We start from the raw sequence: 22,870 nt of genomic DNA, 5'->3' as shown, positions 1-22,870 counted from the left end.
AGGGTTTCTTGATCTTCGGTTTTCTCTCAATGTAACGAAAATGCAAAGTGGGCAAATTTCATTGGATTTACTTCTACTACAGCAAATTCTGTCAGAAATAAGTGACTCTGGTTCCCTCTCTTATCTTCAGAAACACACAGATATGGTGTTAGCACATCTGTTCAGAGCCCAGACTATCAGTTTAAACAATCTAACCTCCAAAATTCAGATCCAAAGATGTCAGAGAGTTGTGTCAGTGAATTGCTTTTTTCTGTCATTTCTCAGCCTTGGTGGTGCCACAATCTGACAAACTGTGCTGGTTGTTCACCTCAATCCAGCTCTGTTGTACCGACCTCAGAGCGACCACAGAATGTGAGTGTTCAATTTTATATTCCAGCACTGCTCCAAAAAGGAGTAGGAGGACAAGATAAGGCAGGGCTGTCAATATCCATGGTGCTGGCAAGTGTAGAGCTGGCTAAACTGAGTCTCTCTCACCATTTCCCCCAGTGTTCAGTTTTGTCATTACCTTTTGCAGGTATTTTCCCCTTTGTTCCTTAATTGCATTGAGCAGTTTGAAATTATTTCATCATAAGAATGTCTGTCTCTTGCTAGAGCTAGACAAAATGACTGGTATGTCTTTCCTACTGATTTGGTGTGTGCTATGTGGCTTTCCTCTTTAAAACAAGAAAAAAAAGGAGAGGAAGGTCAAATGAAAGTCTCCAAGTTCTCTGCTAAGGAGGTGAAAGTCCAGGAGGATGAATCTCTGAGAATTATAGAAGCTCCTGAGGAGCCCTGAACTGGACACAGCACTCCAGCTGTGGTCGGTAGGGTCCCCCGGGAATGCCCCATCTCAGGATGCCCACCTTAGGTCGCCCACCCTGTGTTGGCCCAACTCCCAGAGCCCAGGTGGTTTAGGTGCCCTCTAAACCCCAGATGGGGCAGCCCTGCACTCCCTCAAGTAGCTCTGAGCAATCCCCTCTCAGCATCCAGGAATCCACCTCTGCCTTTACACTTTACTTGGAAACACTCTGGCTTAGGATTCCTCTAAGGAGTAGAAGACATGGAACAGGCACCAAGCATTGCCCAAGTCCTCTTTTGCTCAGATTTGCACAGAAGCCTCTCAATCTTATGACAAAGAGTAATGCAAAGTTTCCACTATCAGTTGCTATGCTTGTTATGAGAAGGTTCGTGTCTGAATCCTAACTAGTTTTATATGTTAAAAAAACTGGTTCAATTTTGTATTTACTTGTCACGTTTAACCAGGTAAGTCGGGTTTTCACGCCGGTAAGAGACCCACAGAACTGAAACTGTTGCCCGAGCTATTTAAATGTTGATTGTTTTATTCACTGCCCTCACGGGGACGGGTGTGTGGGAGAACACCCCCCATTGCCCCTCACGGTGCCCGGGGCGGGAGCGGGGTCCCCGCGCGGTGCTCGGGGCCGGAGAGGGGTGCCTCCACGGTCCCCTCACGGTGCCCCGGGCAGGAGCGAAGGTTCCCCCGCGGTCTCCTCACGGTGCACGGGGCGGGAGCGGAGGTCGCCCCGCGGTGCCCGGGGCGGGAGCGGGGTCCCCCCGCGGTCCCCTGACGGTGCCGGGGGCGCGGGGGGGTCTGAGGGGGCGGCGGCGGCTGCGCCTGCTCGGCGCGCGGGGGGCGCGCGTGACGTGCGGGGGAGCGGAGCGGGGCCGCGCGCTCGCGGCCGCCGCCCGGCCCAGGCTGCGGGCGGAGCGGGCCCAGGCCCGGCCCGGCCCCGGCGCGTCCCGCGGGCCCGGCGCACCCCGGGCCTGCACAGGTGAGCCGGGGCACGGACACGGGCACGGTGGAGCCGCGCAGGCCGCGCTCCGGCACCGCCGCCGCGGTCGCTGCGGGCCGCGACCGTCCCTGGGCTGGCGGGCGGGGGGCCCGGCCGGGCCCGCCGGTACCGCGCCGGGCGGGTGGTGCGGGCGGGCCCGGCGGTGGAGGGGCCGCGCGGGCGGGCAGAAAATGGCGGAACACAAGATGTCGGCCGGGCCGGCGGGGGGGGGAGGCCGCGGCTGAGGGCCGCGGGACGGCGTTATCCCGGCCGGGACCAGGTTATTCCCACCGGGCCGGCGTTATCCCGGCGCTGCCCCCGCCTGCCGGCCCGCACCGCCGCGGGACAGCCGCTCCTTTGTCCCCGCACTCCCTTGGCCGCCTCCCCCCGCCCCGGCGGCACCGCGGGCGCGCCCGCGCCGGGCACGCGCGGAGGGAGGGAGGGAAGGAGGGAGGGAAGCGCCGGAGCCGCCGGCGGCCCCGGGCACCGCCGGCCCGCTCTGCCCGTGGTTTTTACTACGGAAACTTTTATTGGTGCAACGCGTAGATGTTATTTATTTTTTCTATTTTATTTTTTATCGTTTTGTATGAAGAGGCTTTAGCGCGTTTTAGGCAGCGAGGCAAAATCTCGTTCGCTGGTTTTGTCTGTGGCGTTTTAAATGGATTTAGAGTGTAAGTGGTCGTGGTGCTTTCTAGGTGGACACAATAAAGGACTTTAAAATGGATATGCTGGCTTTTCATACCCAGTCTGTTCTCTGTCAAGGGTCTGCGTTAACCTGCACGTTATTTTATTAATTGGGGTTTTCTTATTAAGATTTCTGCACAAGCAGGACGTTTCTCATAGCGTTTCTTGTCAGCTGCTGCATTAAAATTAAGGGCAGAAAAAAATGAAAACCGTGTTATCAGGCGAGGATAATTTTTTGTTCTTCAGCTTGAATGTTAAGAAATTAAATGGTTACACAGCATCTGGTTCCTGTTTTTCAACGGCGTAGAAGTTTATTTATTGTTCCATTGCTCTGTGTCTGAGCCTGGTCCTTTTGGTTTAATGCAAATCTCATACGCAGCTTGTGAATAACCAAAACACCAGCAGTGCATGATGTTATGTTTTCCTTTGGAGCGTGTAAACAAGATGTAAATTACCTAGAAAAAATCCACTATTTTGAAGGAGAGATTAAGAGCTGACCATGCAATTAGGCTTCATGTGAAAATACACTACCTGAACCCACTGTGAATAGAGGTGTGTATAAACTGGGGAGATGCTTAAAGTTTGCAGCACCACACAAAATGCATTCCTAAAGCTCCATAAATAAGGAGCATGCATTTAGGCTGTAATTGGCATGTTGCAATTGGCGTTCTGTAGAAATGTTGTTTATGTTACACACATTTGAAATATGGCAACAATGCCTGGAAGCCAGCCCCGGGATTGGGAGTTTCCCTGTCCCCCTGGGAACACCAATGACACCCTCTTTTTCCTGGGAAGGGTAAAAGTGCTGAAGCATTGGTTATTAGCCCTCCTCCTTAAAATGCTTTGCTGAATATCGTTGCATTTGGAGTGCTTTCTTAAGCTCTCTCTAAAATGAAAATATTCCTGGCTATTTTGTGATACTTTCTTTAGGAAGAGTAAGCTAAGAACAGATCAATGTAGCCTGGGAACTTCCACCAGGTTTTCAGTTGAATGTTGCTGTTACGTGTCCTTAGGTCATTCCAAACTGCCAACCATTACCCTTGATTTTAAAATTGCCATGTGCAGAAGTAATTTACAGTTGTAGTCAGAGAGGTCAGATATCCCTTCTACTCGAAAATTCATTGCTTGTCTCAGCTGAGCCCCATCTAAGGAAGAACTTTGGCATAAAAAGCTGAAATAGATTGAAATGAACCTCAGGCTCATTAGAAAGAGAACTGTTATTTTTCAGAAAAGCAAAACCATTCCAAATACAGACATATTTTAAATATTTAGCCTTGAGACATTGCTCTGGGAGTCTCAGTGTAGGTTGCATGAAGTACTTCATTTTGGGATGTGATGATAATACGCTCTTTCCTGAGCCAAGATAGGAAAAAAAAAATCAATGAAAAAATTAATGGAATATTGTAAAGTAAATATTTTATTGGCTGATGCTAAAAACATTTTCATTGTCTTGAAATACCCAGAGGAGAAGGGGAATTGAGAGGAAGAATTGAGATGTCACAAGTTAGAGGAAGAGAGGAAGGGCTAAGTTTGGGATTGTGACAGGGTGTGGAATTGTGGCTTTCCGCCTGATTTCTCCCTTTCCAAAGCCCTGATTGGATGTGGCTGTGGTGGTGTGGGTGTGTTACACAGTGTACTACAGGAGGAAGCTGAGAAGAGCCACAATTAATCACTGCACTGCATTTTTTTGCTGTTCCCGATAACAAGATTTGCCTGCATGTGTGACATGTGGAACTGCATCATCTGCACTGCTGCAACCTGAGAGCAGAACCAGCGGGGCTGGGGCCTCCCCCAGGGTTCACTCTTCCAGCAGCAGCAGGAAGGGCTTTTCCTGCTGGCACTGCATTCCTTTGAGATCCCAAAGTTGATATAAAAAATAAATTTTTGATTGTATGGTTGATTCAAGTCCGTCCTTTGTCTGCAGTGAGGGTTTACAGGAACATTCTTCATAGGGTTGGTACAGCTTCAGTGGGGTTGTTACCTTGGTGTCATCATCCATCTCTGATTTCAGGGGAAGTTTAAGGGATTGCTGGTGCCATCCCATAACTTTGGTTCTTTTTCTAGTCCTGTTAACTACCAGGAAAATACTCTTTTAATAATTATTTGCGTTATCTGCAGAAATTTAAATTCAAATTGTAGTCCTACTTTGTATTAATTTTTTCTGTGTGCCACAATACATAATATAGTTGTGCATCTAATTATTTAATCACAAAATAAGTTGCTTATTGAGATGGAAAAAAATTCTAGCCTATTCTTCCTGTAATCTCAGATTGATATAAACTAAGATAATTTTTCATATCCATTTACTCTGAAAAAAGGATTCTCTGAAAAGGCTGTGGTTAGGATATGTTAGATATTGCCTTAATTCTGAAATAGTTAAATGAGCTATTTATGCCCTAGAGCTGCATTCCATTTTGTACTAGCAAGGATTCATTAGCTACAGGGAGAATTTTGGATGGCTGTGGTGGTAATTTGGGAGTGATGGGGCATTGCGTTGGGGTTCTGGAGCTGCTCTCTGATCCTTACAATGCTGAAAAATGTTGATTTTGGAGTGGAACTGAAGTAGTAAAATCATTGCCAACTTTTCTCATGGATAATATTTGACTTTTTTCATATTCTTGAATTCAAACCTCCTTGGTGTGGATCAGTGGCTTTTCCTTGCAGCTGCCATCGTTGGGCACCTTGGCTGGAGGAGCTCAGGAGTTGTGGGGGGTCCTGGCTCTTCCTGGGCCCCTTGACTCTGCCTTGGAGCTGTCTCAGATTTTGGGCACCTGTTCCAACAGCCTGGCTTGACCTTGGCTGTGCTGGCTCCTGATTGTCAGTATATTCTAACACAAAGTAATTGGAGTTTCCTTCATAGTTTGGATTTAAATAGTAAGATCTAACAAATTCTTGTGGTGGGGCGCTGGTAATTTCTTTAATGAGCTCTAGGAGAGCAAAACCAAGGTTGGTGCTACAAGAGGAAAGCAGGATGCTTTGGAGACTTACCTTGAAAGATTTGTACTCTCTGCCCCACTCAGGTCATGTAGTTCTGAGCTCTGACTGCATTCACCTCCCACAGCTCCTAAAACTTCTTATTTGCTCTGGGATTCTGACACTTTCTCTGATTCTTGGATATGAGAGGGCAGAAAAGTACAAGATTTTAGTCTTGTGCAACAGAGATTTTTTTGGGCTTGAGATTTTTCTCCTGTGAAAGCCTTGAGCTCTTTCTGATCCTGTGGGTGATCCTGTTGGGTCAGTTTGCACCGAGAACTTGTGTAAAGTCCTTGGGGCTGCAACAAATTGCAGAATAATTTAGAATCCACACATTTCAGTGTTTGGTAGCAAGGCTGGAATGCTGATTTTATCCTTCTCTCTCGTGTTTTATGGGGACACTGTCAAATGATAGATGCTTTCTCCTGCTCTGGGAGTGGCTTTGTGTAGTTGTACCTTGTCAAAGAGATCCGGCATCCCCAATTAAATATACACACTAAAATTGTTTTTGAAATGTCTCATATATCCAAATTTTGAAAGAATTGGAAAAATTTATACTCCCAGTACAATTCTCCCATTTTCTTCATTGTAGCTCCACACATCCAGAATCACCAGTCTTGATAATTAGTTAATGAGTCTGTAGACAGGCAGAGCAGAGGCTGCTTTGTGCACAATTGCTAATATTTATTATTATGCTAAGGTAAAAAATATAAACTGAAACGTTAAAGTGAATTCTGTGAAGTGTTGCTTATGGTTTTCTTGAATTTTTGGGTAAATTCTTCTCTGTGTTTGTCAGTGTAACACATCAATCCAGTAAAGCTGATCAACACAAGAACACTGTTAAACATAAATTCTCATTTTTGGTTGGTTTTTTTTGCAGTTGTTTGTGAATGAATTTGGCTGAATATGGATCCAGGTGGTGGAAGTCTTGGATTGCAAACACAGGAATCCAAAATGCCTCACACTATGATCATGCAAGATTTTGGTAAACATTTTAACTATTAAAAATAATGAGTAAAATCCAGGAGATGATCTTCTCAGGTGTTAGGAAGGACCACGTCTATACCAAGATATTTTCATTTGAATTGCAACACTGAATAATGTTTATTATTTTCTAAAAATTCTGATAAGAACCATTTTCTTGAGTGTTTTCAAGATTAAAACTGCTATTTGTGTGTTAAAATAGTTTACTGTGCATTTTATGTTATGTCTAGAAAAGTAGTCTGCAAATATGACTGGCCAGTCTAGTCTGGTAATGAAAACCAAATTTCTACCTCCAGCCATTCCTTGTGATGTGGCAAGTTGTTGGAAATGTTACCGTAAATATTGCATAAAACTGAGTGTTTATTTTTAACAAGGCCCTTGCTGTCCAAAGGATGAGTCCTTTTATTGTAACAGCAGTTAATGGTTTGTTACCACACTTCCAGTGTCACGCAAGAATTCTGTGAAGGTTCACATTGCTGCTGCAATCAAATGTTTTCTAACTGGGAATTAAAAAGAAAGAGACTGAATTGTAAACTGGCCTTTAGTTTTTAGCAGATCCTAAGTTTGGGACAAACTCCACATGACGTCCCAAAGTGGTGTGTTTTGTTTAAATTAGCTTATACAGAACAGGCTGCTTTGGACAGTGTTTATTGGGTGAAATGCAAAAGTGGATGTGGAGAAGTCACAGATTTTTCCATCTGTGCTTAGCTTGCCTATGTGATAACTCCATTCCTTAGACAAACCAGTTGCTGGTGCTGTAATTGTAACGTTTTTCTCCCGGTTCCTGGTTGTTCCCTAGTGGCTGGGATGGCTGGCACTGCTCACATCGATGGAGACCACATTGTTGTGTCAGTCCCTGAAGCTGTCCTGGTTTCTGACGTGGTCACAGATGATGGGATAACCCTTGACCATGGCCTGGCAGCCGAGGTGGTCCAGGGGCCCGACATCATCACGGAGACGGACGTTGTCACCGAGGGCGTCATCGTGCCCGACTCGGTGCTGGAGGCTGACGTGGCCATCGAGGAGGCTCTGGACACCAGCGACCACGTTCTGACCTCTGACCTGATCACAGAAACCGTGCGCGTTCCCGACCAGGTGTTTGTGGCAGACCTTGTCACGGGCCCTGAGGGACACCTGGAGCACGTGGTGCAGGACGCGGTGGCCGGGGCCGACTCGCCCACCATGGTGTCCGAGGAGGTGCTGGTGACCAACTCGGATTCGGAGGCTGTGATCCAGGCTGCTGGCACTGTCCCTGGCTCCACCGTCACCATCAAAACCGAGGACGATGACGACGGCAAGAGCACTTCTGAAGACTACTTGATGATATCTTGTAAGTCCACAGAGGTAGATGAAGCAGGAGGGAGCTTCTGGTGGGGAGAAGTTCCTGGAACTGGACTCTTGGAACGCTCAGGGGATAGGCTGGTGCCCAGTTAATTCCTGGTGTCTGGATTTGGGGGTTTTGATGCAAAATCATTGCTACAACAAGAAAGAGAAGGACATTGATGCTGCTGAGTGAGTGGGTGTGTATGTTTGTGTTTCTGAAACTAGATATTCTAGGAAATTTAAGAAAAACACCTTGGGAAGTTAAACACTCAATTTATTTTGAATATACAACTTTTCTCTATAAAAACACCACAGGTGTATTACAGTGCTATGGAGATCCATGTAAAAATAACATATTTGGCTTAATCAGGAGAATCCACTAAGAAATAGTTTTTTAAGATCTCTAACTCAAAGTTTTCTCAATATGTCCACAAAATGTGGTCTGCTTTGTGTATTAAAAATGATAATAGGTATTTTATTGTCTCTTGTGCTCTTCTGGGCTGAACTTGGAAATAAGGGGTGAGGTTCATTAATAGATTGGCTCATTAACACATTCCAGTTCTCACACAGCATCCAGCTCCATATGATCCTGTTGACAGGAGCTGAAGTTGGCTACTGAAAGAACCTTGGGTACTTTGTGTTTCTTCAATGCTTACATTATACCCAAGGTACCAGTTGTTGCTGCTACACAAATTTGATAAAATACATTCCAAGTAATTGATTTTTTTAATTCTTCAAATCACTTATTGAAATGTGAGCAGGTCAAAACAGATTTTATTTAGTCAGATGCAATATGTTAAAAAAAAGTCAATGCCAAGTGTGTCTAAGTGTCAGTCTGTTCACAACAAGCTGCAATTATTAAAAATCTCATGGCACAGGACACCACTGATTCATGATTATAATGATTTCCCTCTCTTATAGCATTTGTGTCCCTTATGCAAAATATATTTGTTTTTGTTCAGTACAGGATGAACAGCAATGATTTTTAAAGCTTTCCATCATTACTGTGTCACTAACAGAAGTCAAAAAGAGGGGTTTTTGAAAAAGAAACTTCAAAAATGAGTCTATAGAGCAAATTAGACCTGCTACAAAGAAAACCTTGTGTGTTTTTGTAACGAAAGGAGCACCATTTTTACAGTCAGTTGTTTCACTGAACAAATTCCTCCTTTCTGATAGAATACTTAGGATGAGTTTATTCTGTAACTGGCTATTTCCCTTGTCATTGTAAGTACAGTCATCTTTGGGACTCCTTCTGAGAGAGATGAGTGTGATGGATGCTGATGATCCTGCACTTAGACCAGAGCATCTGAAGCTTTCAGTTACCTGATGGCCCCACGAGTGTCTGACACGTTCATGGTTTTGTCAGGTGTTCTCAAGCTTGGCTTTCACAATGTCTCAAAGCCATTTTGAGACCTAGTTTTCAGCAAATTAAATTTTTATATCTGTATAATCGTGATGTGCCTGAATAGTCGCAGTTGGAAGCTACATTATTCATCTAGGAGTTTGTTTTAAGTAATCATTTATGTAAATTAAGGCAGTCATAGAACTGTGTAGGATGGGAAAGAGCTGTAAGATTATTGAGTTTAATCATTCTCCCACCACTGGCCATGTCCTCAAGGGCCACATCCACATGGCTTTTGAGTCCCACCAGGGATGGAGACTTCAGCACTGCAAGGGCTGCACAGCCCCTTCCATGAAGGAATTTTTCCCAGTATCCACCCTGAGCCTCCCCTGGCCCAGCCTGAGGCCGTTCCCTCTCCTCCTGTCCCTGTTCCTGGGAGCAGAGCCCGATCCCCCCCGGCTGTCCCCTCCTGTCAGGAGCTGTGCAGAGCCACAAGGTGCCCCCTGAGCCTCCTTTGCTCCAGGCTGAGCCCCTCCCAGCTCCCTCAGCCCCTCCTGGGGCTCCATTCCCTTCCCAGCTCCATTCCCTGCCCTGGACTCACTCCAGTCCCTCAATGTCCCTCTGCTCATGAGGGTCCCTGAGCTGTCCCCAGCACTGGAGGTGCCCCAGCAGTGCCAGCACAGGGGACAGCACTGCCCTGATCCCCTGGACACCATTCCTGACCCAAGCCAGGTGCCACTGGCCTCTTGCCCACTTGGGAACCCCTGGGTTTGTGTCCTGCTGCTGGCACCAACACCCCAAGGGCCTTTCCCAGCCCCTCTGCCTCAGCCTGGAGCTTTCCATGGGGTTGTTGTGACCCCAGGGCAGGACCCAACACCTGTGAGCCCCCACAAGTGGCCTCAGCCCAGGATCCAGCCTGTGCAGACTCCCCTGCAGAGCTTCCCACCTCCAGCATCAGCACTTCCCCAGCTCGGTGTCACCTGCAAAGCAGATCCCCTCCTCTGCATCACTGATAAAGGTCTTTGAGCTCTGTTGTGTTCCTAAGTTCCTGTGTTGTGCTGGGGATGCCAGGCTGACCCCACAAAGTGTCTGCTATTGTGTTTTTGTCAGCAGTGATGAATCATTCTTATGTAGCTTTTAATTTTTTTTATTGTTCAAATATTACCCTTGAATTTGTTTTGTTTATGGAGATAATGTTGTGTAGAATAGATAAAGGCCTCAATTTATCAAGCAGGTCAAAACTTTTTATTTACTTATATGTCTTCAATTGTCAAATGCTGTCAATATTGTAGAAAGTGAATTTTATATATTTCATTTGGGGTGTATATGTAGGACTGTTGAACTGTTTTTGTAATGTAAATCACACTTAAGTGATACTTCTAAAGAATTTCAAAATACTCAGTTGTCTTTTAATGAAATTTAGCATCTAAAAAGGGAAGACTACATAAAATGCCAGATATGCCCTCAGAGAATACCACAAGTTGTTCTGTTGAACACGTGGAACTACCAAAATATGATATTTTAGGGTATGGAACTGACTGTGGAGTTTTAATTTCCCTTATGCTTGTTGGGAGTTACAGCCTAAATGACAGAACCATAGAATGGGTTGGGTTGGGTTGGAAGGGACTTTACTGGAAGGTGATTTTTCACCATTTTGAGGTGACATTCCCATGTAGATACTTTATACACTTCTGGTAATTACACTTTCTGTGTAAATACTATTTGGACAATATTAAGTTCATCTTGATAGTTGTGTGAATATCTGTGTATGATTTTGTGATTGGAAATTTTCATTGGAAGATTATCACTACTCTGAGTTTAATCATTCTCCCAGCACTGCCAGGGCCACCACTGGCCATGTCCCCAAGGGCCACATCCACATGGCTTTTAAATCCCACCAGGGATGGGGACGCCAGCACTGCCCTGGGCAGCTGTGCCAGGGCTGCACTGCCCTTTCCATGAAGGAATTTTTCCCAGTATCCAACCTGAGCCTCCCCTGGCCCAGCCTGAGGCTGTTCCCCTGTTCTGCTGCTTTTTCAAACCCATTTTTGCTACGTTCACAACACGAATACCACGGGGTGTTGACGATTCTTTGCTTTAAGCCATCCGAACACCTCGATAAAAAGGAATTGAATCCCAAAGCTGTGGTGGGCCCCTGACCCCAGCCTTGTGAGTGAGATGGAGCTGGTGAGCAGCACAAGCCGTGCTGCAGGGGCAGTGGGCAGTGCAGCTGAAGCCTCCCCTCTTTTGTTTTTCAGGTTTGCGATATTCAGACCCACAGCGGGTTGCCAGCCCCCGCTCCGCGTGCCGGCCCCATGCACTATTCTGGTGACCTCAAAGCCACCACTGACCCACACTGGAGCTGGCCCGGGGCTAAGGTACTGTGCCACCAACACCTCCTTTTTAGTGTCTTACACTGTTGCCTCATTTGCTAAACATTTTAGGATTCCTACTCCTCTATTTGAACATATGGGACTTAAGTAGATCAGACATTAGAAAAACCCGGAGGATTGTCAAAGCCTTGTGGGACTTACCTTGCCCTCGTGTTGCTGCTCTGGTGGCTGTGGCATCACCAGCATAGTGCATGTGAGGCATCACATGGATTGGGAGCTGGCAATCCACGGTGAATCTGGACATCACACACCTGAAAACAGCCTAGCAGGTAAGTTTAACACTGGGAGTGTGCTGAGTTTGCCTTTAAAGCTTGTTCACTCAGGAGGATTCAGCATCTATTTATGGAGGTTCTCTGTTGTGTTTTTTTTCAGTTTATTTTAAGGGACCAGATAATAACATGTAGTGCTTCTGGTGGGTGAGTCAGAGCTGGAAGACACTTTGATATTCCATTGACAGAAAGGAATCAAGCAGTCCCTGTTCCCCTGAGCTATCCCTGGGGAAAGCAGCACAGAATTTAGCACTGATGGGTTGGCAGTGATTGAAGGAATCTTACTTAGACAACAGAATATTTTCATGAGCTGTTCTAAAAAACAATAATATTTTGGAACCTGGCAAAGATTACTTGTCCTGCTGTGTTGTTTTACTTAAATCTGTTTAAAAAGTAGATGGAAGCCATGAGATTTACTTCAGATAAGACAGGGCTTTAAGCAAAAGAAATTGCCAACTCAATGTGTTTTGTTATGTTTGAAACAAAAAGCAACATCTTACAGATAACAGTCTATACTGATGTTATTTTCTCAGCCCAGATGATATTTTCCAAATTTTGCTACATTGCACATTTGCTATTTTAGAAAAGTGATCCCATAGGCCCTGGATACACAAACTTCCTGATAGGTTTCCATTTCTTTAGCTTAAATTGTAAAGGCTGAATTTTTTGGAGAATATACAGGATGGTTAATGGTGTAGAAGCAACCACAAATGTTAAAAATACTGTTGTAAGTTTGCCCCTCTAAAACAGGACTCTATTTTCAAAGGATATTGAATATTTGGGGGCTTTACAGGCAATATTAAAACACTGTGTGTGTGTGTACATGCTGTATTCAGGTTTTGGGGTTTTCTTTTGCTGAAAGCATTCTTAAAAAAGTTGAAAAATTCCTTATTTTTTTCCATCATGTAATGTTTATTGCATTACAGTTGATGTTCTGGTCACTATCTAAGATTGTGAGATTTTTTTCTTACATTATTTTACCAGCCCCATAGCAGTGCACAGCCACTGTCACATAATATTAGTTAAATAGTTGGAAAATTTTCCATGAAGAAAACTTCCTATCACACATGTGGTAGCTCCCCTGTTCAGCAGGAAGTTGCTGTTGTTGAGTAACTTCATTTCTGTCACACTGGTAATGTGTTATGTTTATAAAATCTATGAGTTTAGGAAAAAATGGTGTTGCTGGAGTTGCAACTTTGAAAAAAACTTCATTACCACCTCCCAGTTCTAAATTGGCAGGGTTTGTAAGCTTTGAAATACTCTTTTGGCAGTCAGAGAGCTGGGTGTATAATCCCTCTTTGTACTGGGGATTACCTCCAGTCCTTCCAGCACTCACACATGCAGTGGGAATGGTCATTGTACCTAATTAAACTTACATTTATCATTTTCCAGAACATGCATAAGAAACTTTGATAAATTTTAAAAGCCTTGCAGAAAAAAAAAAGTCTTTAATAAATTCATGTTTAGTAAATGTATGGAAATACCTATTCCAAGATAAGGGAATTTCAGCATCTCTTCTGTCTGCTGACAACCCCATTCTGGCAGCTTAAAAAATGTCAATTAGCAGGTGCAGTAACACTCCCCCAGGGAGTTTAATGGGGTTTAATGACCTGGTGCTGGGAAAGTCGAGTGTCAGAGGAATATTCAGGTTCTCTGTTGTGGCTCTCTCAGTGTTTGTGCTCTGGGGGTTCCCAGTGTCCTGCTGGGTCGCACAAACATCAGGCTGCACGTGGCAGGCTCTCACTCATTGTGTGGATGTTCCTGGCATTGATTTCAGTAGATATTTAGAGAGTTTTTTTAAATTAAAAAAGCAAAAACTCCCTCCCTGAGGAATTTTTTTTCCCTGATCCATGTTGGATACTTTTTCAGCAATGGAATTAATCCATTAGTTACCAAAAAAGACCCCAAACCCCACCAAACAGCTAAACCAGCATTTTTTTTTTTTAATGTTTTCCTTAGATGTTTCAGGTTATAGAGCCTGGTGCTAATAACAGCAAGGTTGTGGGATCAATCCCCATATGGATCATTCACTTTAGAGTTGGACTTGATGATCCTCGTGGGTCCCTTCCAACTCAGAATTTTAATTTCCACCAAAGTACAGACATGACAGAGGTTCTAAAATAAAACCAGATATTTACTTGTACTTCCCTACATTTTATCCAGTTCTGTCCTCAATAACTTCTGTACTTACCTGGTGCAGTCCAGTCCAGGATTTGTGAGTAGAAATGAGGTTTCCCAGTGCTGTGAGCTGGGTAGGTGTCTGTGGGTAGCTTAGTTTGGGATTGCTGGGGTGGATCCCACTGCCCTGCTGCAGGAGAGGCACCTTCTCCTTCCCACTGCAGTGACTGCCCCAGCATTAGAGGGACTCCAGTTTAGCCCAGTGCTCAAGGGGGTTAAAGCAGCTCTTGGGAGCAGCCACCAGTGCCTGGGAGCAGGAAACTGGGAGGGGGCTTGGGGATCACTGCAGCCCTCCCAGGTAAGCCAGGGATCAGGGCCTTGGCATCCCCATGGAGTCAGGAAGCTCTGCTGTCACCTCAGTGTTCATTTTAAGGAGTTTTTCTTTGCTTAGTGCACACATTCTTTAATGTTACGTGTGCAGTAAGATGCTGTTTCCCTGGAATGTGTTTCATTCAGATTTTGTCTACATTTTGTGGGATTCTCCTCTATTTAGAGGACTTCAGTGGGTGTTCAGCACTGCACAGGTTTGTGTTGACCATCTGTACAGGAGCTAAATTTATCCTCAGTGAGAAGTGTGTCAGTACATGTGTCAGGGAGAGGCTGAGTTCAGTGCTCTCTGGGTTGGCAATGTGAAATGTATCTATGGTCATCTCTGTGATGCCCTTTTTACCAAAATATGCTGCTTTTAATAGTTTGGATGTATTTTTTTCTCTTAGAAATTAAATGAGCATTTTGAATGTATAAACCAAATAATCAGCAAGTGAGTTGTGTAAAGAATGAGAAATCAATCTCTCATAGTAGTGTTTGGATTTATTGTCACTGCATCTTTTAATCAGCTGCATATCATGCATTAATCTTCATTAATGTGTATGTTTTCAAGTGATAAAGTAGATAAAATCATCATTTCTTTGAGGAAGCAGATACAGTCAGATTTTTGATGCACACTTCTTTAGCTGGGAATATACTCCAGTCACCACACTCCTCAAGAGTTACAGCCACTAAATTTTAATCACTATGCATCAGAGTGAAACTTTTGAGAACTCTTAGACTCTAACAGGCAATTCTGGGTTAATTTTTAATGTTTTTGTATAGATCTTTAATTTTAATTATTGATAAATTTTTGCTTTCTTAGAATAATAGTTTCAGCCATAACCAGTTTCCTCATTCCCTTTGATGACAAGCTCCCTCTTGTGTCCTTTATTCTGTAATTCCTGCTGTGTTTCCTGAGTTGCAATAAAATACTGAACTTCTGGAATCTCTTAAGTTTCTTGAGATGAGCTGCTTTTAAAGGCCACTTATGAATACAAACCTTTCCTGTGCATGGGGAGAATAGTGGAGAAAATCATGCTACTGATTACTTCGACTTCTAAAAATGTGTTTGAAGCTCATTATTATTCTCTTCTCTTTGCAGTGGATGATGTTGGAGAGAAATTGGACCATATAGGAAGCACTCCCTTGAAGATCAGTACCGAGGTGGCAAATGATGATGTTGCTAAAGATGATGGCTTTGGTTCAGAAGTTATCAAAGTCTACATATTTAAAGCTGAAGCTGAAGATGATGTTGAAATAGGTACCTTGAAATCCTATTTATTCTTTCAGTAGTGTGAAGTGTTTCAGGGTCTTTCTGTTTGTTCTTCATTCCACATAATCCAGTGACTGGAGTGTTCTGTAGAACGTGACATTTGTGGAGGCTGCCCAGATGCACACGTGCTGGGTGTGGATTAGGCTCGAGCTCTTTCTTGATTAGCTGGGCTATTTTCAGGCAGCCAAAGCCCAAATGTAGAAGTGGTTGTGTGTCTGCAGCTGTTTTTTCAGCTGCTGCTTTTCTCTGACTTTGCAAGGCACAAGTGTGTCAGCACAGCAGAGCCTCTGGAGTGGATCCCTTTTGTTGGTGGGAGCCTTTGGTGGCCTTTGCAGAGAGAGGGGAGGAATTCTGGGGCTGCAGGTGAGCCAAGGGACTCAGAAATCTCTGCAGTTCCCTTTCCCCACAGATAGACCAGCAATCCCTGTACTCTGAGGGGATGCACAACTCACCTATGCCTGTTCCTGAAAATGCAGAATCCCCCTCTTGGCTGTTCTTGGAGCTGAAACCTCTGGATCATTCCCAGGCTCTGTTCCCAAATGCACTTTGTTCCTCTGGGGATGGGCTCTCAGTCTCACAGAGGACAGAAGGGACAGACTGCTCATGCAGCAGCAGGGAGAGCCAGAATCTCTGATGGCTGAGAAGTAATTCCCAGCAGGGCTGTTCTCTGAGCTGCTCTCAGGGAGGTAGTCCCAGCCAGTCAAAAAAATCCTTGGATCTGACATTAATCTTACCAGTGGCTTTGTTCACATTGACTGAATGTGTGTAACTTCTTTTTGTTCGAGGTGGGACAGAAATTGTCACTGAGAGTGACTTTCACAATGGCCATTCTGTAGCTGGAGTCATTGAACAAGGAGGTGTTGGGAGAATGCAGCGAGAAAAAATGGTTTACATGGCTGTTAAGGACTCTTCTCAGGAAGATGAAGATATTAGTAAGCATAATAAGAAACATTTTTGTTTCTCATGCTATTTGTACACCCATATAACCATCATTCTCAAGGACATTTTTAATTATTTTCTGAAGGATTCTTCAGCCTGAAGTAGTAGAAAACTAAACTTATCTTCCTAAAAATAAAAAGCAGGCTATAATTATTTTAAAGTGATGTGGATAATGCACTTTGTGCATACTGTGTGCAAACACTTAATTATTTACGTTAAATTTAACATGTCCATGGATGAAGTTAATGAGGTTTGTCAAACTTCTTATTTTTCTATTTTCCTACTGTGAATTAAGCAGCTTTCTGAAAAAGTGGCAAATGTCATCAGTTGCAAGTCCATGAGTTTGTCTGTTGGAAATTTTGTGGGCATTTGTTTTGTATTAGTATTTATTGATAAATGTTTTCTCTCTTTAAGGAATATCTGAATAAGCCATGATCCCCTAAATGCCAAAAGAAGAAAATTAATTTATAATGGGTATCAATCAGAGCGAGAGCAAATTAAATGAAGGAAAAATTTTGAAAGACAGAATAAAATTAAAGATTTATTCTCCTCCCTTCATCCAGGCTGTGCTGAAATAGCAGATGAAGTTTATATGGAAGTTATTGTAGGGGAAGAAGAAGCCACATCCCTTCCAGACACCCAGCTTGAGGACTCTGGCGTGAATAAAACGTTTGTCCCCGTTGCTTGGGCTGCTGCTTACGGTAGGAACCTGTGCTTCTTTCCTGAAAATCCCTGCCATTATTTCCTCCCTCATCCAGCTGCCAGCATCTCTGGGATGAACCTCACCTTGTTCTTGGGGTTTGGAAGCAGCTCCAGATCTCTGCTATCCAGTGATTGCTGTGTGTTGGGTTTCATGGAGTAGAAAGGAAAGCTTGTTAGGGGAAGTTTGATTTTGTTTCAGATCCCAACTCAGATATACAGAGTATGTGGGGTTTGAAGATCTTAATGCTGAAGATCTTAAACAAGAAAAGCCTTAAGTATTTTACATTAGGAGGGGGAAGGGGGAAAGACTGTAAAAAGGGAATAGTACGAATAAATGTGTAAATACATTCCTAATAATTTCAGGTTATAGACATGTTTTAAGCCTGTTAGTCCTCCAGGTGAGAAACAAAAAACTGATTTGTTTTCAGATAGTGGAAGTGTCTTAGGATGTTGTGAGTTCTGTCTGTTGTTTTGTATAATTTCCTTGGATTTTTGTGTGTTAAATTTTGTTAAGAGGGTATCAAATTATTCATAGTTTCTGATACAATTAATTAAGCAAGTTAGTAAAAATTCCTTGGTGTGGAATTTGGTGAAAATTCTTTTGTGAGAGCCCAACAGCTGGGCTGGTAAAGTGCTTCAGAACCACAGAGCTTTGGCACATAGCAGTAAATACTTCCAGTGCAAAATGAGGAATGTGCTCCTGAGGTATCCCTTGTGCATCTCCAAAACTCCATTGTGCTGAGGCTGATAAGGGCCAAGTCCTCTTATCTGCCTTCTACTCCAGGCAGATAACGTGCTTCCATCTCAGGAGCAAAGTGTGCATTTCAGATAACCTCTGCATTGCTATCTGAGGGGATAGATGAGGTTAAAAGTTTGCAGAAACAAGAATATTAATAATGGAAAGCAGGAGAGGCAGCAGGGTAAGGATGCAAACGCAGATGGGGTGGATATTAACTCCTCCCAGAGATGGGATTTTGGTTCCTGAGGCTCATGATTACACAACACTGAGCTGCACATCCCACTTGGATGGTGTTAACCTGTTAGCTAAGTTAGTTTTTTTTCATTATCAGGCTTTCAAAAGCAGCATCTTTAAAAAGAATATTATTTTATAATGACTAAAATACCATTTTCTGCAGGAGATGAAAGAAGGCTTCCCAGAAGATACGAAGATGGTCAAGCGGCAGGTGAGAACTTTTAACAGCATTAAACTAAAACTGTCTTTGAAAACACAGATATTTCTGTGTCAGTGCTCCTAATCAGAGACGCAAAGAATGAGCCATAAATTAGATATTGAAGGACTCCACAGTCTTTCTCTATTGTTTTGAATGAAAACAATTCTAGATGTCTGTAGGCTTTCAGAGGGGGTGGGGAAGTTGGGAAGCACTGCCAAGTTTTTAATGTAGTTTTGCAGACAGAAAAGAGATAATGCAGTTGTATGAAGTGAAAACAAGTTAAATAAAAATCAGGGAATATAATTAGAAATGAATCAGTGTTTAAACAATCATGTCCTTGACTTTTGCCAGGAAAGACAGATAGTGGTTCTCATTAGCATGCTTCTTTGTAATGTATGTTGTGGTAGAGGAATGGGCAGTGCTTGTTTTTAAGAAGTAGATAATGCTGCTGTGCAATTCCAGTCGTCAGTCCCAAAGAAACGAGTTGTTTAAGGTTTTTTATGGTGTCTAATTTTTGTTTCTAGGAAATAACTTGGATACACGATTAGAAAACAAAAACGGTAATGCAACACAGTACCTGCAGATTTGTGATAGCATTAGCACTAATAGAGTGCTCAAACAAAAAACCAAGAAAAGGAGGAGAGGAGAGGCCAGGCAATGGCAAACAGGTAAACACTGGATGGTTACGGTATTGTCACGGAGTGCCACTTACTCCTGTCCTATTCCTTTTCTCTTTTTTAAGCTGATGCAGAATTAAAAGCTATAAGTGATGATTTGCGTATTTCCTGTGTCCTTCCCCCCTCCAGTTCTGTGCCTAGAAAATGTCATATTTTCTATGTCAGAGTCAGTACACCCAGGGCTGATGCAATTCATTGGAATGTTGCAAGCTATTAAAAAGTACCCATGGCTATATTCAGTGCACATGTGATATTCCTGATCTGTTTGAGCAGTTTCTAAAACAGAACTATATAAACTATAGGTGCTGTGGATTGGTTGTTTTTAAACTACTGAGCCACTCTCTCTCTGCTGCAAGTGTAAGTGCATGAATCTGAACAGCACTTGGCTGATTTAAAACTTCTTAATCAGTAAATGTGTTTCCTTCATAACTTGTTTTTGTTTGTTCAAAAACAGCTGTTATAATAGGTCCTGATGGACAGCCCTTAACAGTTTACCCTTGTCATATTTGTGGGAAAAAATTTAAATCCAGAGGATTCTTGAAAAGGCATATGAAGAACCATCCCGATCATATGATCAAGAAGAAATACCAGTGTACAGACTGTGACTTTACAACTAACAAAAAAGTAAGTTTCCACAATCATCTGGAAAGCCATAAACTTATAAATAAAGTGGATAAAACGCACGAGTTTACAGAGTACACGAGAAGATACAGAGAGGCGAGCCCGTTGAGTTCCAATAAACTCATCCTGAGGGACAAGGAGCCCAAGCTCCACAAGTGCAAATATTGTGACTATGAGACTGCAGAGCAGGGGCTGCTCAACAGGCACCTGCTGGCAGTCCATAGCAAGAACTTCCCTCATGTGTGCGTGGAGTGCGGGAAGGGCTTCCGCCACCCCTCGGAGCTGAAAAAGCACATGAGGACCCACACGGGGGAAAAGCCATACCAGTGTCAGCACTGCGTGTTCAGGTGTGCTGACCAGTCCAACCTGAAAACTCACATCAAAACCAAACATGGCACCGACCTGCCCTTTAAATGTGAGCACTGTCCCCAGGCCTTCGCCGACGAGAAGGAGCTGCAGCAGCACACCGAGCTCTTCCAAGGCCATAAGACTCACCAGTGTCCCCACTGTGACCACAAGAGCACCAACTCCAGCGACCTGAAGCGACACATCATTTCAGTGCACACCAAGGATTTTCCCCACAAGTGTGAGGTGTGTGAGAAAGGCTTCCACCGGCCCTCGGAGCTCAAAAAGCATAGCGAGACCCATAAAGGGAAAAAGATCCACCAGTGTAGGCACTGTGACTTCAAAACCTCCGACCCCTTTGTGCTCAGTGGGCACATCCTCTCCGTTCACACCAAGGACCTGCCTTTTAAATGCAAACGGTGTAAAAGGGGCTTCAGGCAGCAGAACGAACTGAAGAAGCACATGAAGACCCACAGTGGCAGGAAGGTGTACCAGTGCCAGTACTGTGAGTACAGCACCACGGACGCGTCGGGCTTTAAGCGCCACGTCATCTCCATCCACACCAAAGACTACCCCCACAGGTGTGAGTTCTGCAAAAAGGGCTTCCGCAGGCCCTCCGAGAAAAATCAGCACATCATGAGGCACCACAAAGAGGCCATCATGTGATAGGTGAGCTCCAGCAGGAAGCGATGTAGGAACTGTCATATGCTAATTGGGGAAAAAAATAAATCTCACGAACTGTTTCTCCTGGTTTCAAAGCTTGATATTAAACCATAACTTTACATTCTTTGTATTAAAAGTCTTAAAAAGTATTAGGGTTGGCAGGGGAACTCATAGCCCTATGATTGTTGCTGATCAGAACATAAAGAGCACTAGAGAATGCAGAGGATGGATGAATGTCTTAAATTTGCAGAAAGATGGATGAATGTCTCCAAGTGAACAGTATTTGCCATTGCTGAGTCTAGAGGACAGGGCAGAGGTGATTGTGTGACCCATTCTGTCAGTCCCAACGTGTGTCTCCAGTATGGAAACAGATCCCTGGTGGGGTGAGCTACAGAGGGTTTGCAGAGGAGCCCCTCTTCACTTCTTGTGCAGTTTGGAACAGGGAGTTTTAGTCAGACCCTTCATCACAACGTTTTCAATTGTGCCTAGAAATTGAATTCCAGAACTGGCAAACTTACCTGGGGGGGGGTGTCCCTTGTTCGGTTTGGTTTGGTTTTTGTTTTTAAACATTTCATAGGGAAACTTTTTGGTTTCCTTTATTAGTTTAGGTCCAAGAAGCATTTTTTTTTACTGGTTTTCAAAGCTGCTAACCTATTTTATTGCAGGATATGATGTTTAAAATAGAGCATTATGTTATGGTCTCGGAGGTGGTGTTCTGGTGCTAGGGTTAAAGATGTATATGTATATAATTTCCCTTTTTTTATCTGAAACTACAGTTGAATGTTGTTCAGTATGGCACATATAACAAAATTAACTTTGAATTTGACTTTTTTTTTAAAGGATAAAAATGGATGCAGCTCATAGTGTTGTGACTCAACACTAATTTTTTTCCTCGCTACTTTAAAGTCTTCTCTAAAAAGAATATTAAAAACAGTTGAAAACTGTAGGGGTTTTTTAATTAAAATTCAAAGTACTTAGAGGTTCTTTAGGGCAGTCTTCTGAACAGGTATGACAGTTACTGTCCTACCTCCTAATATTAAATTTTCCATATAGACGTAAAATTGCACCTTTTAATCGATTCTTTTTAAAAAAGATCTATACCATGCTATAAACATGCATTTTCAATCTGTAAGAAAGTATATATGCAGTATTTAACCAGAAAAACCTGCTGCCACTAGAGTTTGGAGGTGGATCTTGAGTTTACAGTGTATACATTTAAAATATGCATCCCTTTAAAAATGCTTTGTGTTAGCATGCTGCAAATCCAATGGCGCTTATATAACGAGCTGGTCTAGGGCTATTTAATGAAAAACCTGGTCATAAATGTTATGCATATAATGTGTATTTTTTACTTTTTTTAGTTGCTTCATGTTTGCACACAGCTGTTCACATGAGAAATTGTAACTTCATGCTATATTGTGGCTTTGTGTTCCAGATAATCTTCATATTTTGTTTTTGCACCAGATGAGAATCAGTTCCTTGAGAATAAATTTTTTTTATATTTCTAAACTTCAGAAAGTTAAAATTTGGGAAATCTCTTAGACAAATAAGTGTTTTATGTGGCTGTAAAAAATGATGTACACGCTGTAAAATAAGATTGTCACTGTTCTGTGGGATTATTATTTCTAAATGTGTTACTCATCGTAACGGGCATACAATAAAACGCATCTCTTGCACTCCAGATTTTTTGGAGTTTCCTTTTCATTTATGGTGTTTAGGAAAGTCCCATTCTCTGTAAATTCACCTGATATTTTTAATTGCATTGTTCACTAATTAATATGTGATCACATTTCAAGTAAACAGGTTACTGCAGGTGTATTTATCAGACTGTTGAGGAGAGAACGTTGGGTTTGATTTAACCCTTTAGACTCACAGGTAATGTATTTGTGTTTGTTTTGCTTATTTCGAAAATAATTATCAAATCTGATACTGATATTCCTTTGAATTTTTTTTTCCTTTAAGAGAACAAAAAACTTCTCACATACTTTGGGAAAAACCAGGTAGGTTTTTGTCTTTTTAACTATATAATAACAGCTTGCAGAATGAAATGCTAAAACCTCTGCCATCCTAAATTCCCTCTCTTTTTAGAATACTTGAATTGCACCATCAGTAAGAGATTAAAAAGCTGAAGAAGAACATGTACTATTAAATGAACCCTTCACTGAGGATTCCAACGAGCTTTGAGCCACTGAACTCGTAGGTTTTGCACAAAGAGCAGAAATTAAGTAGACAGGAATTAATTTATCTGGGTTTT

At 43.1% G+C, this 22,870-nt stretch overlaps 1 protein-coding gene across 4 annotated transcripts; it reads left to right on the top strand.

The window, feature by feature from the left end:
• Positions 1 to 1,709: 1,709 nt before the first annotated feature.
• ZNF711 (zinc finger protein 711) lies at positions 1,710 to 22,292 on the top strand. 4 transcript variants are annotated; one of them, XM_030967447.1, is made up of 9 exons: positions 1,710 to 1,769; positions 6,307 to 6,411; positions 7,210 to 7,740; positions 15,327 to 15,485; positions 16,283 to 16,429; positions 17,000 to 17,137; positions 18,275 to 18,322; positions 18,835 to 18,870; positions 19,442 to 22,292. In XM_030967447.1, exons 2-9 carry the CDS (start codon positions 6,333 to 6,335, stop codon positions 20,617 to 20,619), a joined length of 2,316 nt encoding a protein of 771 aa, XP_030823307.1. In that variant the 5' UTR covers positions 1,710 to 1,769; positions 6,307 to 6,332; the 3' UTR covers positions 20,620 to 22,292. The 4 variants fall into 4 exon arrangements, with proteins under 4 accessions (XP_030823307.1, XP_030823306.1, XP_030823308.1 ...); XM_030967446.1 differs by having other exon boundaries at positions 18,835 to 18,978; XM_030967448.1 differs by lacking the exon at positions 16,283 to 16,429 and having other exon boundaries at positions 18,835 to 18,978.
• Positions 22,293 to 22,870: the final 578 nt, after the last annotated feature.

The sequence above is a fragment of the Camarhynchus parvulus genome, chromosome 4A (assembly GCF_901933205.1).
Source record: "Camarhynchus parvulus chromosome 4A, STF_HiC, whole genome shotgun sequence".
Lineage (NCBI taxonomy): Eukaryota > Metazoa > Chordata > Aves > Passeriformes > Thraupidae > Camarhynchus > Camarhynchus parvulus.
This window is presented reverse-complemented; position numbering and strand designations above follow the sequence as displayed.

Coding starts and splice junctions, on each gene's coding strand:
- ZNF711 (XM_030967446.1), top strand. CDS start 6,333: ATGGATCCAGGTGGTGGAAGTCTTGGATTGCAAACACAGGAATCCAAA. Junction 6,412..7,209: donor TATGATCATGCAAGATTTTG/GTAAACATTTTA, acceptor GTTGTTCCCTAG/TGGCTGGGATGGCTGGCACT. Junction 17,138..18,274: donor TGCTTGGGCTGCTGCTTACG/GTAGGAACCTGT, acceptor CATTTTCTGCAG/GAGATGAAAGAAGGCTTCCC.